Source organism: Leptodactylus fuscus, chromosome 4 (genome assembly GCF_031893055.1).
Source record: "Leptodactylus fuscus isolate aLepFus1 chromosome 4, aLepFus1.hap2, whole genome shotgun sequence".
Lineage (NCBI taxonomy): Eukaryota > Metazoa > Chordata > Amphibia > Anura > Leptodactylidae > Leptodactylus > Leptodactylus fuscus.
This window is the reverse complement of record NC_134268.1, coordinates 188,321,701-188,345,372: the sequence shown is the minus strand read 5'-3', so window position 1 is coordinate 188,345,372 and position 23,672 is coordinate 188,321,701. Positions and strand designations below refer to the sequence as shown.

At 45.4% G+C, this 23,672-nt stretch overlaps 1 protein-coding gene across 7 annotated transcripts in view; it reads left to right on the top strand.

Annotated features, from left to right (window-relative positions):
* The first annotated feature begins 6,746 nt into the window (after positions 1 to 6,746).
* The window catches only part of KMT2C (lysine methyltransferase 2C), a 161,790-nt gene continuing 144,864 nt past the window's right edge, over positions 6,747 to 23,672 (top strand). For all 7 annotated transcript variants that reach the window (XM_075271513.1, XM_075271509.1, XM_075271512.1 and 4 more), the window contains exon 1: positions 6,747 to 7,208. In XM_075271513.1, coding sequence (XP_075127614.1) covers positions 7,066 to 7,208 — 143 coding nt within the window. In that variant the 5' untranslated portion in view covers positions 6,747 to 7,065. The remainder of the gene's footprint in view (positions 7,209 to 23,672) is intronic.

Sequence of the window (23,672 nt, the reverse complement as noted above, 5' to 3'; positions counted from 1 at the left end):
GTACAAGGCTCAACTTACCCCAAGGGCCAAAAACACTGCTGGTACAAGGCTCTACTCACCCCAAGGGCCAAAAACACTGCTGGTACAAGGCTCAACTCACTCCAAGGGCGAAAAACATTGCTGGTACAAGGCTCTACTCACCCCAAGGGCCAAAAACATTGCTGGTACAAGGCTCTACTCACCCCAAGGGCCAAAACCATTGCTGGTATAAGGCTCAACTCACCTCCAGGGCCAAAAACACTGCTGGTACAAGGCTCAACTCACCCAAAGGGCCAAAAACTAAGCTGGTTAGAGGCTCTATCCACCCAGAGGGCCAAAAACTAAGCTTGTGCAAGGCTCAATCCACCCCAAGGGCCAAAAACATTGCTGGTACAAGGTTCTACTCACCCCAAAGGCCAAAAACACTGCTGGTACAAGGCTCAACTCACCCCAAGGGCCAAAAACACTTTCAACGGTCTCTAAAGTCTTTTGACACTTTGACTCTGTGTTTAGATTTGGCTCAGTCGCAGCTCCAGGACATGCCTTGGAAGGCAAAGTTTCCTTTAGTGGCTCCATCTCAGCAGGATGATGATGAACCTTGGTTAAATCTGGTGTCGGAAGGGAAAGTGGTTTCTGATCTACATCTAAAGTACTGGAGTATGTTGTTTGGACTATTAACACCTGATCAGAACCCTGTAGAGGTAATGTACAGTCCGATATTAGAGGACCATTACCGCTAGTAGTGGTTGCAGCCAATTCTTCACCTTTGTGGCCCTCTAAATAAAAGTTACCCCCAGGACTTGATGCCAAAATTATTAATAAATTATTATTATTATCAATTTCCCAATCACAATCAAGGTCAATGTCTGGGTCCTAACTCCAATCCACTGCATCAACACTCTGCTGATGCAAGGCTCATCTCACCCAAAGGGCCAACAAATCTCTGCTGGTGCAAGGCTGAACTAACTTAAAGGGCCTAAAACTATTCTGGTAAAAGGCTGAAGTCACCTCAAGGGCCTCAGTCTCTGCTGGTAGCTCAGCTTCAGGGACTCTAACCTAATTTGGAAGGGCTCACGTTAAGGGCCAGAAAAGTGAATTTTTGAAGGTCTTACCACATCACACACACAATGACAGTTAAGGGTGGGGGCTGTTGGATTTCCCATTACCTATGCCATCTGTGGTTGTCATGGGCAACGTTATTTAAAGGGGTGCATGCTAATGTTACTTTAGCTTTAAATTTGTGTTTCTGTCCATACTAATGTAGAGGAAAGTTTTCCAAGTACTGTATTTTCCCACTTTCATAGAGGTTCTATTGAGTTTGGAAAGTGTGTAGTTGATAGGCTGTTATAGTGGGGTAATCCTGGGACTTGGGCATGTTAGATGCCCCCAGACATGCTTCCCCTGTTGTCCCAGTTGCATTCCAGAGGTGTTGGCATCATTTCCTGGGGTGTCATTGTGGACTTGGTGACTCTCCTTAATCGAATTGTGGTTTCCCCTGAAATGAGCATTTTTTCCCCATAGACTATAATGGTATTCGATATTCGGTCGAATATTGAGAGGCTACTCAAAACGAATATTTCACTACTCGCTCATCTCTAATCATATCATTAAAACTCAATTTTTTTGTCCCTAACACATTGGAATAGCCTTAAGAGAGGCTATTCTTCTCCTACCTTTAGACATCTTCTCCGCACCGCCGTTCGGTATAAATCCCCGTTTTCGTCGGTATGCAAATTAGTTCTCTTGCAGCACTAGTGGCGGGCTGCAGCGCTCAAACAGTAGTAGGGGTGTCCCCAATGCTGCGAGAGAACTCTCCAGCGCCGCCTCCATCTTCTGCAGGAACAGGCTCATCACGCGTCTTCTTCCGGCGCTGGCTGTAAAACTTCTAGGCCTTGGGCCTAAGGCAAAGCTCACTGCAGAACACAGAGCTCGAAGACTGGCATGGGCTTGTGACCCTATACGTGCAACTTATGGCACACCATCTGCACCCCCAGACAGTCAGAGACAGACACCAAAATCAGGTTCAACAAGTTTTTAAGCCTATCCATTTATAGAATTGGCAGACAAAATAAACAGGCCTTAGCTTCAGGCAAAAATATTACCACAAGCATCTGCTCGTCTGAGCGGACTAACTAAACAAAAGTACTCTAGCTATACGTGTGGCTTGGTTCAGCCACACGGGAAAAAAAAACAAAAAAACAGAAGCTGTGGTGCACCCTGGTCTCTCACCAGATATACTCTCCCCCAGGAACTACTCATGACTGAAAGGGGTTGTCCCATAACAAGGATCCTATCTATACTGCTAGTTTATGTGGATATAAGACTTTTCCTAAATACATTGCTTTATCAAAACTGCTTTGTTTGGCTGCTATCGTAATTTATTCACTTCATTGTTGATACTGGCCCTTGGGATTATCTGTTCATTTGTCAAGTAAAATAGCTGCCTGCTTGCATTCAGGAGGGGAGGGAGGGGTTGACAAGCAACGGAGCTCCTCATATAGGGGAGGGGGAGGTGAGACCTCCGGGATTACTGTGCTGTCTATCTTCAGCTTTTCCATTTATCAGCCGGTTTAATTGAATTTGGCTGAGATAGGGAGACTGTTACCTCTGTATGTAATGCAAGTTGACTCAAATCCAGCTCTGCTACATCAGTTTCCACATCATCATCATACTGTGGATCATAGCAGAGCACGTGAAACCCCGCCCACCAATGTGTGAGAAATCCAGGAAGTGAAGAGAATACAGAGCCTTCAGGCTGAAGAACAAGAGTTATGGGAATACCCCTTGAAGTTTTGTCAGGGCAGGTTCACATCTGCACACGGTCTCTGCTTTAGCCAATCCCGTGGGTTTCCGTCTTCTGCCCCGAGAAGACGCCCGTGTGCGTCTTCTGCCTGTCCACGGCAAAACTTTTTTTAACCGGACACAAAGTCCTGCATGTCCTAGTAACTAGTATATACAGATATACAGTACAGACCAAAAGTTTGGACACACCTTCTCATTCAAAGAGTTTTCTGCATTTTCATGAGTATGAAAATTGTAGATTCACACTGAAGGCATCAAAACTATGAATTAACACATGTGGAATTATATACGTAACAAAAAAGTGTGAAACAACTGAAAATCTGTCTTATATTCTAGGTTCTTCAAAGTAGCCACCTTTTGCTTGATTACTGCTTTGCACACTCTTGGCTTCTCTTGATGAGCTTCAAGAGGTAGTCACCGGAAATGGTCTTTCAACAGTCTTGAAGGAGTTCCCAGAGATGCTTAGCACTTGTTGGTCCTTTTGCCTTCACTCTGCGGTCCAGCTCACCCCAAACCATCTCGATTGGGTTCAGGTCTGGTGACTGTGGAGGCCAGGTCATCTGGCGTAGCACCCCATCACTCTTCTTCTCGGTCAAATAGCCCCTACACAGTTTGGAGGTGTGTTTGGGGTCATTGTCCTGTTGAAAAATAAATGATGGTCCAACTAAACGCAAACCAGATGAAATAGCATGCCTCTGCAAGATGCTGCAGTAGCCATGCTGGTTCAGTATGCTTTCAATTTTGAATAGATGATGTCCAAACTTTTGGTCTGTACTGTATCTGTATATAACAGTGCACAGTCAGTAGAAGAAAAAGCTGAAAAGTAAAGGGAGTCTGTCAGCAGTAATGTCATAAGAAACTTAATCCCAGTACCTTGTAGAGGTAATTCTACAGTTTCCAAATATGCCTCTTTTATTTAGCTTTGGAGATCCATTTTCATGTAAATTGACACTTTATTCATATGCAAATGAAAAGTGCTTTGTCCGGGAATCTAGAGTGGAAACCAAAGCCAAAGCAAGCTAAGGCTAGCTTCACATCTGCATTGGAGTCTCTGCCGCAGATTCTATTAAAAATCGCCGGAAAGAAAAGTCCTGCATGGAGGACTTTTCTCTCTGCTGATTTCAGTATAAAACTGGTGGAAACCCGACAGACCACATTATAATCTAAGGCTCCATTCCCACGGAGTAATGTGCCGCTCATTTAGACACGTAAACACGTGACAGAGCGAGGCGCTTCAAATCAGATCCCATTGACTTCAATGGGTGCCGGCTTACGCACACTACACATTGAAATCAATGGGATGTTTTGAAGCGCCGCGCTCTGACACGTGTTTACGTGTCTAAATGAGCAGCGCATTACTCCGTGGGAACGGGGCCTAAATGCTTTTCTAGTGAATGGGCTCTCCGTCTTTTGGGTCCCCATGTGGATACAAATGATGTAGAGATGAACGCTAACTTAAGGCACATCCCAAAGCACTTTTCTTCTCATCTGTATCAATAAAATCTCCGTTAATATGAAAATGGGGCTTCAAAGCTGAATAATAGAGGCAAAGTTAGGAACTGTAGAATCAAGTCTATGAGGTACTGGGATTAAGTTAATAGTCAATTTACTGCTGACAGACTCACTTTAAAATTAAGATTTTTTTTATTTGGCATTTTAAAAATAAAATAACATCTCAAAATAATAATAAACACATTTTAATATTAAACATTATTAAATACAGTTTTTTATAACACGGTAGTATAATTGTATAATATAGTAAGGCTAGGTTCATACCTGCGCCTGTATTCTGTTCAGGGTTTGTGTCCCCAAACCTGCTTAAAAAATGCTGAGGGAAAAATCCTGCAAGCAGACTTTTCTCTCTGTATGTTTCAGGAAGGAACTGAATGGAAATCCAGTGGCCCCTATTATAGTCTGTCAGTCTTCACAGCTCCTCTGACAGTGGAATGTGCGCTTCATCTATGAGATAGCGCACCCTCCTCCGGTCCATATACTTGGAGGGTAATGTATATCACCTCATAGCTCGCATACATTTCCCACATCATTTAAAGGGATCCTATCATACAAACACTTTTTTTCCTGAGTAACACGTCGGCATAGCCTTAAGAAAGGCTATTCTTCTCCTACCTTTAGATGTCTTTTCCGTGCCGCTGTTTTCCGTTCCAGTTTTCTTCGGTATGCAAATGAGTTCTCTCGCAGCACTGGGGGGTGGGAAGGAGCGCTCAAACAGCACTGGGGGCGTCCCCAATGCTGCTAGAGAACTCTCTCCAGCGCTGCCTCCATCTTCGTCAGCAACGTCCTCTTCATCCTCCTCTTCCAATACTGTGTAAGTGGCCATTTTCTCATGGCCTGTGGGCATGCGCAGTCCACTCTGCCCGAGGCCTAGAAGTCTGAAACCTGCGCCAGAAGAAGTGGATGAAGAGGATGTTGCTGACGAAGATGGAGGCGGCGCTGGAGAGAGTTCTCTCACAGCATTGGGGACACCCCCAGTGCTGTTTGAGCGTCCGCCCCCAATGCTGCTACAGAACTCATTTGCATACCGACAAAAAACGGGATTTTAGGCGAATGGCAGCGTGGAGAAGACAACGAAAGGTAGGAGAAGAATAGCCTTTCTTAAGGCTATTCTGACATGTTACTCAGAAAAAAAACGTTCGTATGATACGATCCCTTTAAGTCAGATTTCTGGTGGGGCTGATGGCTCTGCCCCCTCTCTGCCTTCACCCTCTTTTTGCAGAAATGGCAAAGGCGGCGCTAAAGCAAAAAATTCATTTTTCTTTTTGCATTAACAACCTTTATGCCCCATAATCTACATAAAAATTTGATTACCAGTGTCAATAGGATGTATCACTTGAATTGTGCTGATGGTGAGCTACACTCTGTATTAGGCTACATGTACACAAATGTGCGCATGCGCCTGGTCCGTGGTGGTATCCGTGTGCTGCCTGTGCCTCCACGGACCCATTCATATCCTTCAGTGAGTCAGCCTGCACACTGGACAGGTATAGGACAGATTCGGAGATTTGCCCCCGGCTCACAAAGCCATGATAATATACAGATGTGTGTATGAAGCCATAGAAAATAATGGCTCAGTGTGCTAGCTGTGAAATGTTTCGGTCTCCGTTCGGGGAGTCCACTTGGGGAACCCCTAAACGGAAACTTATACGCATAAAAAAGCGGTTGCCTAAGGAAACCCGTGGACCACTTAGATTATAATGGGGTCTGTGAATCATGTGCTGCTTGTAGGACTTTTCTCTCTTCATCTCTTGTGTGGAAACTGAGTGGACACCACACGGACCCCATGATAGTTATGGGGTCCGTGTGTTTTCTCAGGTAACCACTTTTCTACTCATATAGGTTAATGTTTGGGGAGTCCCCAAGTAGACTCCCCAAACGCAGATGTGAACGGGGCCTTACAGTCCAGAGCTGCACTAACAATCTACAGGCTTCAGAGCTGAAATCTCCCAGCTGGCCCAGGGCTGTATGAAGCTTCCTGTGATGACTGGCAGTAGTCTATACTCTGTGAGCGTCTATATAGCAGTATAGGGTGTGCGGCCATACACTGCAGCTCCAGGCTGAAGCACAGGCTAACACTCTGCACCACTACAAGGAATGGAATGAATTTCTTAAGTTATTCAACTTTTTGCCCTAAAATAAAACTAAAGATAATTCGCAAAACGGAGTCACCGATCCGCGAAACACGCATCAAAGTACCGCACTAATATAAACTAGCACAAAGCCTGCGCACTAGAAGAGCGCAGCACAACACGACTCCGATCTCTGTAGCCTAGAGCCGCCGCCGCTCCGGATCCTGTGACGTCATCGCTCCAGCGCTCCACTTTTCCCCAGCGACCTCAGCCGCCCTCCGCTGTCAGTGCGAGAAGGGCGGGGACTAGGCTCAGTGACGTCACTAGCAGCGCGCCCACCCTCCCCCTCCTGCTGGCACGCGCATGCGCATTGGTAGAGTGCGAGCCCGCAGGGAGGGGGAAGTGAGTCACACGCAGCTTGTCGCACACACAGTGACTCGCTCGGGATTCGTGCTGACCGGATTGCCTCAGAGACAGCGGGGTGAGGCCGCGGCGTACACAGAGAGGAGCGGCTCCGGAGGGGCCATTTCTCCCGTACTGCCCCCCTCCTCCTTCTTTGTTGTTATCCCAAGGGGTAAGCCGGGGCCTCCACCTCCTCTCCGTCCCTCCCCGAATCCGCCCCCCAGTGTCACCCGCAACATCCACCCGACGATGCGACGGCCTGAGCCCGGGGAGGATCAATGCGGCCCCCTTCCCTAGGATGTCATCCGAGGACAAGAACCTAGAGTCCGCCTGTGAGCAGCCCGGGCCACCGGCCCCTGCCAGCCCAGCAGCCACGGACAAAAGACCCCGGGGCCGCCCCCGGAAAGATGGAGCCTCCCCACTTCAGAGAGTCCGTAAGAAGTAAGTGCTTGTCCGTGACCCCAGCTGCCTGCTGACTGCCTCCTCTGCTTCCTCTTTATTTCCCAGCAGCTGTCATACACACGTCATGTATAGCACAGCACCCATAACATGGCACCCGCTGTCACCTGGGCCAGGATGCCCCTGATGTGCCCCAGCCTTGTCTCATACGCTGCAAACTTCTCCAACTTTTCTTGGTCCTTGTTATAGATATTCCTCAGGGTACGGGCAGCCCTTGGGTTATATTGATGCCATAGAGAGGGTCCCGTGCTCGGCCCCCTGTGTATTTGCCATAGCAGACAGCGCCCCTCACGCTGGAGGACTGAGTGCTGCTGTGTGCAGAATAAATCCCTTTAATGGTGAAGTACAATGCAGAAATAACTCTGTTCTCTTGTACTCACCTGCACAGACGGTGGGGGCCACCTGTTATACGCTTTAATAGTGGCCCTTTGCCCGTATGGCATAAAGGGTCTGGTGTACGGTATGATGCTCTGGTTCAGTTGACTGTGTGCACTGTTTTCACACAATGTACTGTCCAGTAAACGTGTTCACATCATCCATGGTACGGTGCACTGTGCGGTATATGTATGTACACATCATCCATGGTACAATGCACTGTGCGGTATATGTATGTACACATCATCCATGGTACGGTGCACTGTGCGGTATATGTATGTACACATCATCCATGGTACAATGCACTGTGCGGTATATGTACGTGCACATCATCCATGGTTCGGTGCACTGTGCGGTATATGTATGTACGCATCATCTTTGGTCCGGTGCACTGTGCGGTATATGTACGCACGCATCATCCATGGTACTATGCACTGTGCGATATATGTATGTACGCATCATCTTTGGTCCGGTGCACTGTGCGGTATATGTACGTATGTACGCACGCATCATCCATAGTACTATGCACTGTGCGGTATATGTATGTACACATCATCCATAGTATTATGCACTGTGCGGTATATGTACGTACACATCATCCATGGTGCGATGCAGTGTGCGGTATATGTATGTACGCATCATCTTTGGTCCGGTGCACTGTGCGGTATATGTACGTATGTACACACGCATCATCCATGGTACTATGCACTGTGCGGTATATGTATGTACACATCATCCATAGTACTATGCACTGTGCGGTATATGTATGTACACATCATCCATAGTACTATGCACTGTGCGGTATATGTATGTACACATCATCCATAGTACTATGCACTGTGCGGTATATGTACTTACACATCATCCATGGTGCGATGCAGTGTGCGGTATATGTATGTACGCATCATCTTTGGTCCGGTGCACTGTGCGGTATATGTATGTACACATCATTCATAGTACATTGCACTGTGCGGTATATGTATATACACATCATCCATGGTATGGTTCACTGTGCGGTATATGTACGTACACATCATCCATGGTACAGGGCACTGTGCGGTATATGTACGTACACATCATCCATAGTACTATGCACTATGCGGTATATGTATGTACGCATCATCCATGGTGTGGTGCACTATGCGGTATATGTATGTACACATCATCCATGGTACTATGCACTGTGCGGTATATGTATGTATGGATCATCTATGGTGTGGTGCACTGTGTGGTATATGTATGTACACATCATCCATGGTACAATGCAGTGTGTGGTATATGTACGTACGCATCATCCATGGTACGGTGCACTGTGCGGTATATGTACGTACACATTATCCATGGTACTATGCACTGTGCAGTATATGTATGTCCGGATCATCCATGGTACTATGCACTGTGCAGTATATGTATGTCCGGATCATCCATGGTACGATGCACTGTGCGGTATATGTACGTACACATCATCCATGGTACGATGCACTGTGCGGTATATGTACGTGCACATCATCCATGGGGCGATGCAGTGTGCGGTATATGTACGTACGCATTATCCATGGAACTATGCACTATGTCTCACATTCATTAGTCTGTGCAAGAGTTCTGCTTCTGAGACACCGTGCACCATATGCTCCCCATGTGTGCTGCACTGCTTTTAGTGAGTATATACCAATTCTTACACATATACTGTATGAGAATATGGATGATAAGGACGTACATGTATGTTCTGTGCAGTGTATGGGTGACATATTGATCAGTTGTAGTGCACATATACATACAGTATACAGTGTATAGGCAACAGGTGGATCATATTCCTCATAAGTATTATACTTGTATACAGTGGACTGAGTATTGGTGACCAGTGGATCATATGGCAAAGTTGCAGTACACATACAGTATGTTGTATGGGTGACAGATCATGTTCCTTAAAGCATTGCACATATACACACTGCACAGTGCAGGGGGGACTAATGAATCATGTTCTTCAGAAACAGTGCACATATACATACTGTACGGTCTATGGGTGCCACAGTTGCAGTGCACATATACATACTGTACAGTGACAGATGGGCCTTGTTCCTCAGAAGCATTGTACATATACACACTGTACTGTGTATTGGTAACGGATGCCACATTTGCAGTAAACATATACATGCTGTACATCATATGGGTGACAGATGGATTATATTCCTCAGAAGCAATGCATATATACACGCACTGTATAGTGTATAGGTGACTGATGGCTTATATCACAGTTGCAGTGTACATATGGGTGACAGGTGGATCCTATTCTACAGTGCATGTATGTCTAGTGTATGGCTGACCTACGTGGAACATACTACATAGAATCAGGGCACAGAGTCAGACTATACGTTGAATGGGTGTTGGATGGATTGTATTCCATAGTTGCACTGCACATATACAAACTCCTGCAGTGTACGGATGACAATGCACATGTACAAACTCTTATTGCTCAGTTTCTATGGTATGATGCATTGCATTCTGCTATTATGTCTGCTCTGTGATTGTGGATGGTGCATTGCAAACTCTCCATTTGTACAATGTATATCCCATTGCCTGACATGTCCACAACATGTGTCACACAGCTTAGTACATCGAGCTTTACATGTCAGTGCACCAGGTGCTGTGGAGATAGGACAAGGGTCCCCGATATACCTTGGGCATCAGTGCTTTTGTTCTGGGATTCTCGCAGACACTTTCCACCTTTTTTTTCACACGCTATATCACTAGTAAACATCCCCGACTCTGCAGGCTGTAGTGACATGTCTGTTTCCCATAGTCATCTGTTAGTGTCTCCCATCTCGGAGATCAGTTCAGCTTGTCACGTCTGGGCCGGCTTACAGAGAGCTGACACTCCAGCTTCCGGCTTATATAACACCCCATTCTTTGACTAAACACCTTGGTCATTTGTTAACACAGGTCCTCTGACCCCTGCGCTTATGCAGGCCGACTCGAGCCCACTTAACAGTCTCCCCATTGTACTAGAACAGACTATTCTGTTTGCTTTTAACACTGATCTCCTTGTGCTAAGATCAGGCTCCCGGGACCCCCCTGATTCTGTAAGCCTCCCTTGTGCTCCAGTCATCCTCCACTGCACCGCTATTGGAGACTGTGTGGATGGCCGCTTCTAATGAAGCCGTGCTATTAGTCCTACATACATCATTACATGACAGGCTGCTCTGTATATCCGACCTGGTGTCACCTGTATCATCTTTCCGGTCTATAGGAATACTGTGCTGCCAGGATACATCTTTTCATCCTAGTGCTATTACTCTCTGGTATCTGTGGTATTGCCTGATGATGCTCCATTTGGAGCGGGATAAATTGGTCTTATTGCTATGTCTGTAGAGATTATTCACATTGTAATCGACTTGATGATAAAGGCTACAATGCTTGTTTGTTTTATAATGTACAACATTGTAACACCTTAGAATGTAAATTGTGTTTTTTATCCAGGTTGAGGGGGCATTTTTGATTCTGATGACCTATCCTTAGGGAAGGTTATATCGTTATCCGATCAGTGGGCGTTCGGGACCCGGATTGTGCACAGATCCTCTATTCAGGCAGTTGCGGGCTATGGCCAGAGTATTTCAGCTCTGCAACCATTCATGTGAATAGAAGCAGAGTTGCAGTAATCCAGCACCGCTGCTATACAGTGGATGGTGCCAGAGACTTGCTGGATCTGTGTGGAGTGACGGACCTTCACCAATCGGATACTGATGATGTCATTGGTATCAAAAGTGTACATTGTTGAGTACTTGGATTGGGTTAACCACTGAAAAATCACCAGCGGCTAACCCACTGCAAACACAGTAGTGGGATATAAACAAGTCCCATTCATATACTGCAGAAAAATATTCCACGCCGCAAAGTACCTGGTGCTTATGGGTTTTTAACATGGAACATGTCAATAACTGCGTGTTTGCATGTGGTTACATTGCTAAAGCTGAGAGCCTCATGAAAACCAGTCAACATCCCACAGCGAACGTTAAGTGTCTTCTCTCAGGACAAGTGTTGAGACTTACCGATGATGATGACGATGAGCTCATCATGTGTCGGGTATTATATTGTCTGATCATTTGTTCTGGTCATTTGGTTACTGGTACAATGATGTGCATCTGGGCCTGTGACACTGATGTTATCTCTAAGGAATAATCTGATTGTTTCTGAAATTTGCTTCATTGGTGAGAAAGAAATATGGAATACGTAGAAGAACTTAACTTGGTTGTATGTAGTGTCGGAAATGACCCTGCACATAAAGTCATTCCGATGGCTGAAACCTTTAGTATGCTTCTGCCAAGTCAGTTCTCCCTAGGCTGTGGTGATCAGATCCAATCAGATTGAAACGGCGCCGTCCACAGTTGGGATGATACTGACTTGGCAAAATCCTGCATCATTGCTATAAAGGCTTGTGGGAAAGTCGGGCATGATGTTCAAGGGAGCTTCCCATAGAGGGCAGCATACAGAGGCAGTGTTTCCCTATTTACATCCTGGGAAACAGATTTGCATATTCTTTCCATAATCCCCCACAGTGGAGCGAAAAGGGCTTTGTAAGACTCCACACACCTACCGTACATGGTGGTCTCTGCCTAAGGAGTGACAATATACCCAATGTTATACCTATAGTGCAAAGGTCAGGTCAGCGGCAGAGCTTTACATGTAGGATACTTGTCTTGTTATTGGAGACAGTTTTATGGATGTGACACTTGTCTACGTAGATTTCGGCTGCACATCTGTGTAGTAGAGAGGTTTGTGAATCCCCCCCCCCCATTCTCCATCACAGGTATGGGGTGTCTGGTCGTACCCTGTGTACTCCTTATATTATATGGCACTCATTGAAATCACCATTGCTGTGGACTCCCACAGTCCTGCATTAGAGAATACTTGGAGCTTTAGTTGTTTTGGGGCTGCAAGGACCCCCTTTTATTGGCAACAAGTGATCTATTATGCATGGGCTACACCAGGGGTAGGGAACGTACGGCTCTCCAGCTGTTGCAAAACTACAACTCCCAGCATGCATACTTGCTCTGCTGTTCTTGGAATTCCCATGGAAGTGAATGGAGCATGCTGGGAGTTGTAGTTTCACAGCAGCTGGAGAGCCAAAGGTTCCCTACCCCTGGGCTACACTGACAGTCAGTCTCCCACCATCTTGATTTCCCCCCTCGAGACGTTGAGGTTTTGATCATTCCTTTATATTCCTCAGCTTGCACATCTCCACATATTCCTGTGTACTATATGGGTATGAATTACTGTTCGGTCAGGCTGTCACTTCTTGTCCTCCCTCTCTCTTGAGACTGAAGTCATTGCAAGCCCAGACTCCTTGTGTTATACTTTTTGTAGTGCGGTAACTTTTTGGTTTGTTTTTCATTGCTTTCTATGGCAGTTCTTCTTTCCTGACCACTTGTAGAGTCACACTGCCTTCTGGATTGCTCTACTGGGTCCTAAAGCCTGGCAGCGCAGTGTAAACCCTTGTGCACAGTACATGAAGTCTTGCAACCTGCTCATTGTGGCTCCTCCGGGACACAATAAGAAAATCAGTGTAGTGATTTTTGATCTTTTGTAAAGATGTCCAAAAGTTTTTCCATTGTTTCTGTGTTTTTGGCTGTATCTTTAAATGTCTGAGCGAGCTTGATGGATATTATGGTGATTATAGACTTTTTGGATTATTAATATTTCTCATGAATTTATGGTAGGAGCTTCTTTACCACAAAATTGTAGGCAATAAATTAAACGTATTGCAGGTTAAAAATCCTTAAAGACGTTGTCCAATTATTATTTTTTAATTTTTTTTTGATTGCTGCTCAGGATAGGTCTTAAGTGAAGGGTCTAACGCTCAGGACCCATGCTGATCAGCTGTTTGAAGGGGCTGCAACACTTTATGAGCAGCGTAACCCCTTCTTTGTTTACATTGCATGCCGCCTGTTGCCTCGTCCCATACAAGTGACCAACACTTCTCCAGGCCTCACTGTTCCCATTGCTGTTAGTTTCAGCACCAATATTCTAATTAAGCTCTCTACTGTCAAGTGGGCGGTCCCAGGAGGTCTTCTGTAGCCCAGAACCTCCCACCTGACAGCCTAATTAACATACTGAGTGCTGCAGCTCACAGAAATCATTACGTGGGATCAGTGAAAGCTATAAAAAAAACAATACAACAATTGGTTTGGAATCGGTGGAGCTGCGCTTTTAGAAGGACGCCAAGAGTTCGAGGTGTTGAAAGTTTTTCTTTTATAAGAGGTTGCCCCCACTTAAATACAATGTCCCCTATCCATAGGGTGAGGGATAAATGTTTGATCACTGGGGGTTGTGACCACTAAGACCCCCAGATATGAAAACAGTGGGGACTGCACGTTTTCCCTAAGTGTTGCATGTAAATGGAAGAAGAGTGTCCATACATGTCAGCTGCCCTATTTACATCTGTAGAAGGGCCTGACATCTCCGTACGTAAGGCTGAGGCTCCGCGTTGCAGAAACGCACCTTTTTATTCTTGCACATTTTGTTGCGGTTTTTTGAGCCAAAGCCAGGAGCGGATTGAGCAGAAGATAGAAGTATAAGAACTTCTTATATATTTCCCATACCATTTGTAGACATTCTTGGCTTTGGTTCAAGAAAAGGCAAAAAAAAAAAAGCTGCAGTTTCACTACGTGAGGCCTTAGCCTCGTTCACACAGAGTTTTTTGGTCAGGAATATGGTCAGGAAACTGACTCAAATGCCTCCTCCAAAAAACGCCTCACCCTACAGTCCTATGGTGAGGCATTTTTAGGAGGAGGGATTTGAGTTAGTTTCCTGACCGTATTCCTGACCAAAAAACTCAGTGTGAACGAATCCCCCATTCACACAGTTGCTAGATGTCTCAGCTTTGGGACCCTCCAGTAATAAGACATTTATTGGTATGGGTTTGACTTCTGGCCCCCCATTCAGACCATCACGTGGTTCTTTTGCAATTTAATTCCATCCAGGTGAACAGGGCTGCAGTACCAGGCACAGCCACTATGCAGTGTATGACTGTGCCTGGTGTGCTGCAGGTGCTGTATCTACCTGCTGATCAGCAGGAGAGCTGTATGGTGGACCCTCATTGATCAGATGTGGATGACATGTCTTTGGGCTTATTCAGTTTTTTTGTGATTTGCATCAATGTTTGGAAGCCAAAACTTGGGGCGGGTAGAAAACACAGAACAGGTGTAAATCTTTCCATTTATACCTTACCTCAAAATACAAAATAGTGATGTGTGATTAAGGCCAAATGGATAGGTCATCAGTATAAATATCTTGGGAACTATGAAATAGCCAGATCTCGGCCCGCAGGGATCAATGAGAGACTTGTTGCTCGGTGCTTGTTTGCATCACAGGTCATTGTAGACAGAATGGGGGAGTGGTGGTCTCTGTTGTAATTATCCCTCCCCCATCCTCCTCCTGAGCCCACAGGGCCATGTTTGGCCGATAGTCTTTTACCTTACATAGGAGATGCCATCAGCTGATCTATTAGACGGTGCTGTTCCTAGGGGGCGCTAGTAATAGCCTTGTATATCAGACTGTCTAATAGGGCCCTTAGGCCAGGGCGACAAGTGGTGCTCGTATTCAGTATACAGTACCAGCTTAGCAGAGGACATTTACCAAATCCCATCCAGACACCGTTGTAACACACAGCTCCTGTTCTGTATATAGTATGGGACAGTCGGGCTGCAGGGTGGCAGGTACTACTAGCGTCCTAGGCCTCTCTGCTGCTTAGAGTTCAGGTCTCTCTGTGTTCGAACCAATAAATCCAGCCAATGTATGTAGTGGATTTTTCAATGAAGGGGGGCATTTACTTATACAATGCTACCTCTATTACCGCCCCTGCTACCTCTTGTCACCCCCTTTACCTCATAGATTGCAATCTCTTGCCAGCAGGGCCCTCCGTCCCACTGTGTGAAGTGACTATCTCTTTGTAATGTATCTTTTTGTCTGTACTTGAACCCTACAAATTGTACAGCGCTGCGGAATATGTTGGCGCTATATAAATAAAATGTATTATTATTATTCTGGTCCATATCCCTCATGTGTTCAAGAGGCCTTAAGGGTAAGTTCACATGGAGTTTTTTGGTCAGGATTTTGAGGCCATATCCGCCTCAAAATCCTGACCAAAAACACAGCTCACATTGAAATCAATGGGAGCCGGTCAGTTCTTTTTTTCCAGGAGCCGGTTTGTTCCTGCTTCTGGAAAAAGAAGCGACATGCTCATTCTTCAGGCTGAGTCACCTCGCGAATCGGCCTGAAGACACTTCCTCCTCTCGACTAGGCCTAATCCGGAGAGGAGTGCGCAGATGGATGCATCGGCATTCAGTCGCGGCTACCCGTTTTTCGGTCCGGAACCTGCAGGCGGACTAAAACACAAAACCAATCTTACCCTTAGGGCTCATTCACACAGTCATATTTTTGTTGTCTGTGCCATCTGTGTGTTTGCACGTAGACCTCTTAGGACCCATAGTAATGCATTTTGCAGTCTGTGGGATCTTATTGCGTCGTGCACTACTTTACTCCATGTTGCAAATGACTGGAGGACCATTGTCTGCGACCACCTCCAGGTCCATCTCCTCCATGGACATGTCGACCAAACACACGTATAATAAATTGTCAGTTTGTTGCTGATGTAACTCGCCCGCCGGGTGTTTGGTTTTTTTTCTTATATGCTTATGTGACGACAACCTAAAAACCCTAAAAATGAGGGAGGTGACAATGGAGAGCTCCAGGACTGCCTGGGTGACAGTTTAAACACCTGCTTCAGAGGAGGCTCCTGGTGTCTGCAGGGTCATAGAGAGAGAATCATTTTCTAGATGCCTTGTCAAAGGAAATTAAAAATTGTCAGCCCATTTTGGTTTGGAAATGAGGAAGGGGAGGTTTACCAATTGACCCCTGAAGCTTTAGAATAAGGGGCAATGTGTCTTTATTTGCAGCCTGAGAATTTGCCTGTCAAGCTCCTCATCCTTGTAACTAGACCTTAGAAATCTCCAGGACGCACCGAACAAAATGTTCTCTCTAGCAGCGAGCTCTGCCTCCCATCTGCAGCACCGCGAAATCTGTGCAAACTCCACATAGATCCTTAGAGGATTTTTTTTTTAATCTTTTCTGTTCTTTCTACTTCTTGCAGCATTTTTATGTGAGACACACAAGTCCATACATACATGTATATCTCTGTGGGAAGCGCTTGTGCTGGGAGACATCCAGGCAGAGTTTATGGAGCTGGTAGTGCAAACACAAGAGTAACAAGCTGGCTGGAAACGCGGTGTGTGCCAGAGGTTGTGTCCAGGGGGGAGGAGGAGGAGGGCGGAGTGCATGGTGGGGGTTATATCCACCCCCAACACAGCCTGCAAAAGCAAATACCATGCCCCAGCCAACAGCGTATTAACGTATTCTGCTGCTTTAGTCAGTATCATCAGCCACTGTTAGTATATAGGTGTCGTAGAATATTCTATAGTGAGGTATCCTCTATAGATTTCAGTGGGATCAATAATGCCAGACGGCACCTGTACAATGTACAGAGACATTTACTCCTGGCTCTGTACACTGTATAGGACCCGGACCAGCAGCAGCCCTCAACAGCTGGGAAGAGCAGGGCTGGCTGTCACCCCACCCATCAGATATTGATGGCCTATTCTAACCACGGGTCATCCAAAAAAAAATTAGGAAAATATCTTCAGGCTGGGGACCCCACGGCATGGAAAAAACTCTAGTGTTTTACAGTCACAGCAAAGTGGATGGGATTCCAGTGAATCCCATCCCCACTTACGCGGTGCGAACATGTGACAATTTCCAAAACGTAGCGAGCTGCGGCAGAAATGCATTGTGCTTTTTTTTTTTTTTTTTTTACAAAGCTTTTTGCAAAAAGCCTGCAGAGTTTTCCTCTGCGGACTTTCTGCTTCAGTTATACCCCTGGCATTTTTATAGGTATAATTGACATGCTACGATTGATAAAAACACATTTTTTTGATATTGGAGCATTTTTGTTATGGATATTTTCCTACAATGTACGGATAGGATTAGCTAAATTTCAGTGTTTACACTAGGAGGGTCCTGGCCTTAAAGGGGTTGTCCAGAGTAGCTAGGGCGGTGTAGAGAAAAAGACTGTCCTATGTCTGTGGCTCAGTCTGGTCCTGGTCCCCTATTCCTCACGTCCCATAACTTGCAACGCTGGAAGTCGTGAAGCTCACATGACTGCTGGGACCAATTATTGGGCTCATTGGTGAACCAGCGACGTATGTGAGTGATGTTACCGATTAGAGATGAGCGAACATTCAGGTGCTTCCATTCATTTCTATGGGTGCGTGCTGTTCGGATCGGCTGATCCGAACACTGTTCGCTCATCTCTATTACCGATCTCTCTTCTGCGACTGCTGAGGCTACGGACTGCACTCAGTCATCATGTGAGGGAATGGGAACCAGGACTGGACAACAAAGTGCTGGGAATAGGTGACTTTTTTCTTTTTTTTAATTTTACACCCACCCAAGTCATCCTTGAGGTCGCCTTAAATCCTCTGACCACCCCTTAGAGTTATTTATATTCTTTATTTTCTTGTAAAGGCTCGCATAATATGGCAGTGTCCACACTAGCCATGACCGCTAAGCTGGATCCATTTTCATGATACCCAAACTGATCCCATCAGTTTTCCGACTGCAGTAGTAGTACAGCATGCTGCATTATTATTAACAGAATACTGCACTAGTGTGAACAGTAACCTAGCGTACAGTATAGAAACCAGAACAGACAATTCCCAAGTCTGGGTGTAACAGAAGGGGTTGTCCAGGATTAGCACCGCACCTGTCCATAGGTCTGGTATAGCGGGGCTATGCTACAATACCACATCCAACCTTTTGGCAAGAAAGTAGCCATGTTTTTTGTTTTTGTTTTTTTTATTCTATGAATTCAAGACAACCCCTTCAAGTGTGACCATTGGCTTGTGTATCAGACATGCGGTTTACTATCGATCTGTGTAGTAAATGGGTTGTTGGTTGTTACACGATGACAATATCTTCAGCACTTGAGGGTAATGAATATTTCATGTTGCCCTCCTGACCTGTAAATCATATAGGAAAGACGAGGTGATCCGTCGTAACCCGAGGCCAATCCAGCCATAACAAAATAAGCATTAGCCCTCTAAGGGTGTATTCACATGGCCTTCCTAGGTCTGTGTTGCAGTTTTTATAGATTCTCATGATAAGCAAGTTCAGTGGATTTGTAGCTGTAATATGTTCCGTATAACATGGCTGTATTACACCTGTCTGAATGTGGCTGTAAGGGCACAAGTTGTGACGTTTTACTGAAGAGTTAGCATTGGGTGCAGTTAGGGTGTGTGCACACTGTGCAGTTTAGACCACATCAAAACGGGAATGGGAAAATTTCCTGTAGTTTTTCCGTTGCGGTTTTGATCGTTTCCAGTCCAGCCAACCTCACTGTGCGCATACGCTGCTAGATAACGCACACTTACCGATAACCAATGATGGCTTTGCTTTGGTTTTCAAAGTTGGGCTGAGGATCCGCACATTGCACAAAAGGAGGCAACACGGCTCAGTGGTTAGCACTGCAGCCTTGCAGAACTGGAGCTCTGGGTTCGAATCCTGCCTCTGTCTCTATGTTCCAGCCATAGTGTGGAATTTTATGAAATCCAACTTCTTATAGAACGAGGAAGCCACATGTTTTGTTCCAATTCCCCCACATTGTGCATTTGCTTTAGTTATACTTTTAATTCAGCAAATATTGGATCTTGTTTCATTGGCTGCTACAGTCTAGCGATTCTTTACTGAGCTGCAGCTCAGTCCCATTCACTCAAATTGACATGAGTCACAGAGTGCTGCAGTATCCGATATGACCAGTACAGAACTGACTGGGGTATCATGGCCTCTTTAAACATCTGTGCAGTGGGTGCACAGAGGGTCAGACCCCCCCCCCCCCACACACACACACACACACGCACGTTCTGTACAGATAAGCTATGACATCACCTATTATCACTAGTGGATGCCATGTTGGGGCAGGAGCACCTGTGTGTGCCTGCAAGTACCCCAGGGGTCGCCCTGATTTGCTGATAGTTGTGATACCGATAGTGTCTGAAAAATATCAATCATGGCTAAAGCGGCAATGTTACAGAGGAGAGCCAGAGCACTTGTGACTGTAGGCAAATCAGGCCCGCCCACAGTGCACTTGAAGGCTGATCTGCATATCCATAGAAAGGTGACTATCTTTGCATTGCTGCGTCACTTTGTGGCTACATAGATATACTTCTGCTCCTGTTAAAGGGCTGCTCCGAGTATTTCTTTTTCCATGGCAGAGGTTGGGTAACCCAGCAGAGTGTCTCCATTCGAGCTCTGGTCTGTGTTGAGATCTTCATCTACTATGCGAGCCCGTCTGAGCGACCATTCTCTATTTTATAGGACATCCCTGCTCAACCACAGATTGACTGCATCGCTCAGGTGTGGGCCAAAGGTCTGGAACACCGAGGACCACAGCGGAAATACTCTGCTGCATTGTCAGCCGGTTATCAATATATATTTTATATAAGCCTTTGCTTAAAATAAGATCTGTAGGGGGAGTCTGACACCTGGGACCCCTGTAGATTATCTGTAAGAAGGGGCAGCCGCCCTCCCTGAATACCACATGCCATGTCTCAGGTTCATCGGTTACATGGCGTGATCGTAGTTCAGTCCTATTCAAGCGAATACCCTGAGCTGCAATACCAAGCACAGCCACTATGTTAAATGTTCACCTGAGCACAGCAGCTTCTATAAGAAGCCGATAGGCCGGGAGTCAGGCCTCTGCCCAGGTCTGTGCCTGAGAACCCCATCAAGGGCTGGGGCAGCTGTCTGGGAGTCTCAGATGAAAGCAGGCCGATTTCATCTGAATTTGCAGAGGGTCTAGTGCGATATCCTGCCGCAGACCCTTCCCATGTGGGGGCTTATTTACACGACAGTAAAAACCTGCCGTCTGACAGCGGTTCTGAAAACACATTGGTTCTAATGAGTCTATTCACATGTCACATGACTGGTTTTAATGACTATCAAAAAAAAACCTGACCTGCTCTATCTTTGTCTGTTTTCACGGACAAGCAGACCCAATAGAAATCAGTGGATCCGTTTTTAACTGATGTAAAATGGATTGAGGTCCGGTGTACGTTCATAAAAATTGGATTAGTGGGTTGGGTCACAGAAGAAAGATCAATGAAATTCATACTTTTTTTTTTTTTTTTTTTTTTTCACTGACAAAAAAAACGGAACAGATGCAAAACAGCCATTAAAAATGTACACGTGCGTCTGTTTTTTTGCTGCCGTTAGATCCATCAAAAACCTCACTGTTGTGTGCATAGGGGCGATTTTTGGGAGTTTAATGTTGATAGGACATCAGTATTTGACCAGTGGTGCTGTATAGAAATAAGCCATGCTATATACGTATGGGCTTTGTGTGCTGTGGCCCGGCTCTGTTACTGTATGGCCCTGTATATGATGATTTTTATTACAGCTGGTTTTATCTTCCTCTTTCTGCAAAACAGATCAGATTCTTGTTTTTTCTGTTTAAAAGGGTTGTCTCATTTGAGATATCCCCTTTAAACATGGGACTGTCCAGCTCCCTAAATCCCTGGCAACCCTCACTGCGATGGCCATATACCCCAGTAGTCATGAGGGCATCCTCTTGGTAGCCTAGCTTTGTGAAATATTGTGGTGCAGTTGGTCCTTTAGAAAGCCTGAGCCAGACAGGTATTCCATAGCGCTTGTCTCTTCCCTTCTCTCTGGTCATGAGACTGTGTGGTCTTAGATCTGTGTTCTATATATGACCGTGGTGCAGGTGGACTGCCGTGAATTAAAAGCACGGGCTGCACTTGGGGGACATGAGGATGTCTCAATGTGCCGCTGTGCTTCCGCGTCTCCTTTCATTACATGAATAGGAGACAGGCCACAAAATAGGACCTGTCCTATCTGATATGGTGCGGACAAGGGATTGTGAAAGTCATGGTCGTGTGTACGGGCCCATAGAAAAGAATGAGTCTGTGTGCTACACGTGAAATACACAAACAGCACACTGACCCACACCATGGTCATCTGCAAGGTACCTAAGGTCATATGTTTCTAGTTTTAAAGCTGGATATATATATATATATATATATATATATACACACACACACATACACATGCCTGAAGTCTTATGTGGTGGCTAGAAACGCTCTGTGATTGCAGTTTTCCAGCTGGCGTCCTCCATAGCATGGCATAGCAGAAGCAGCGGGGCTGTGTGATGGGGGATTATTTCTGGTTGCTGAGGCATGCAGGTTATTAGGTGAGCAGGTAGCCGGCAGCAGGCATCAGGGATTAACCTCTGGGTTAGGTTGCAATGCCCGCAGTGTTCATAGAATAATTCACTTGCTGGATCTAGCAGCGACAGTAACAATTGCTGCTTACAAAGGGACTGCCGGCTGCTGTTATATTAAAAGCAATGCGTCAGCAGATAATAACCTGTTTGTTTTTTTGTTTTGTTTTTACAGTGTATTTTACATGTGTTAAATATACTCTACAAATTATTTTCGATTTGTTTTCAAAAGATCTCCCTATATTTTAAAGAAGTACCGTAATCTCCTGCAGTTCTCACTGTGGCCACTAAGCCTAACATGTAGAGGTTTTCTTTGCAGCAGATTACACCTCATTTTCACTAAAAACAGGATAGAATATAAGAATACCACATAACACCCACCCTAACATATATTACTGACTGTAGATGATGTCACAACTTCCCATAGACCTCCGCCATAGCGTTGATGTAAAGCATATCACTAAATGCTGTTAAGCGAGTAGAGGTAAACATTTGTGAACATTTTTGTAATATATTTCCTCAAATATCCATACTTTAACCCCTGACATCTCCCTTAGTATCCCCTCACGCCCTGATGTCACCTGTGGCCAGGTCATGTGACCAGCATTATTAGTCTGCAGTCGCTGTGCGCCCCCTCCTCCGACCACTTATGGTTATTTCCATACCACTGTTTTATCCTTTTAAACATTCATAACTTCACTTCGCTGCAAGAGAAAGATTACAGGGGGCAGCAACGCGAGGGGGATGACTTCATCCTGCGTATAATGGGGACAGTTTTTATGGCGGAAAGACCACCTGACAGGTTCCCATTAACCTATTTGACATCCATTTAGTAGAAAACAGCCGTTAAAGTTCTCCTTAGCAACAAAGGGCAGACCCCTAGTTAGGATTTCAATGGCGAAATGTAGTGGGCATGCTCAGTGCAGTGGTCAATGGCAGTAGCTGTATGTCCCTAACTTTGAGGGCTCCTATACACAGCACCGCTAAAATGTACCATGTGTTTCATTGGTTTTAATGGTGTTTTGTTTTTTTTTCTCTTAAAATTTTTTAAAATATATTTTATTTTTTGGCAATTTGAGGTGCTATGGAAAAGGCTTATAAGAAAATGCCATAAAACAAGCTGAGACCAAAGTAACATCTGGCTGCTGTGTGTTGTGAGCTAAAACAAAAGATATGAATGCAAAATCCATGAAATATACAGTAATAGACTGTGTGACCAGTAGGCCAAAGCACGCCCCCCCCCCAGTCCGGCCCCTCCATAAGTGGCTGACAGGAGCTGTACAGATCCTCTACTTCACAATCTTATAAATTGACTTTATTACGATAAAATGGTTATTTTAGACAGTCAGTAACTTTTTTTCTGACTTCACCCAAACTTGGTTCTGACTCCCCAGCCCTGGATAATGAGACGACTCTTGTGACCTAGAGCGGCCATTTAAGTCTGGAAGAGCAGATTTGGACATTGGACTGCTTAAGGCCGATGCCCCACGGGAAGGAAAAATCACAGCGGTTTACAGTAAGGACGCTGTGGATGCGATTCTAGCGAATCCCATGCCCACTTTGCAGTAAAAACCGCGGACAAAACCAGCGTGGTTCTGGAAATCGCAGCATGTCAATTATATCTACGGAAAGCCGACGGTTTCCCCATAGTTATAATAATAACAGAAAGTCCATGGAGGGAAACTCTGTCAAATTTCTGTTTAAAGTGCTTTATTGCTGTGTGACGT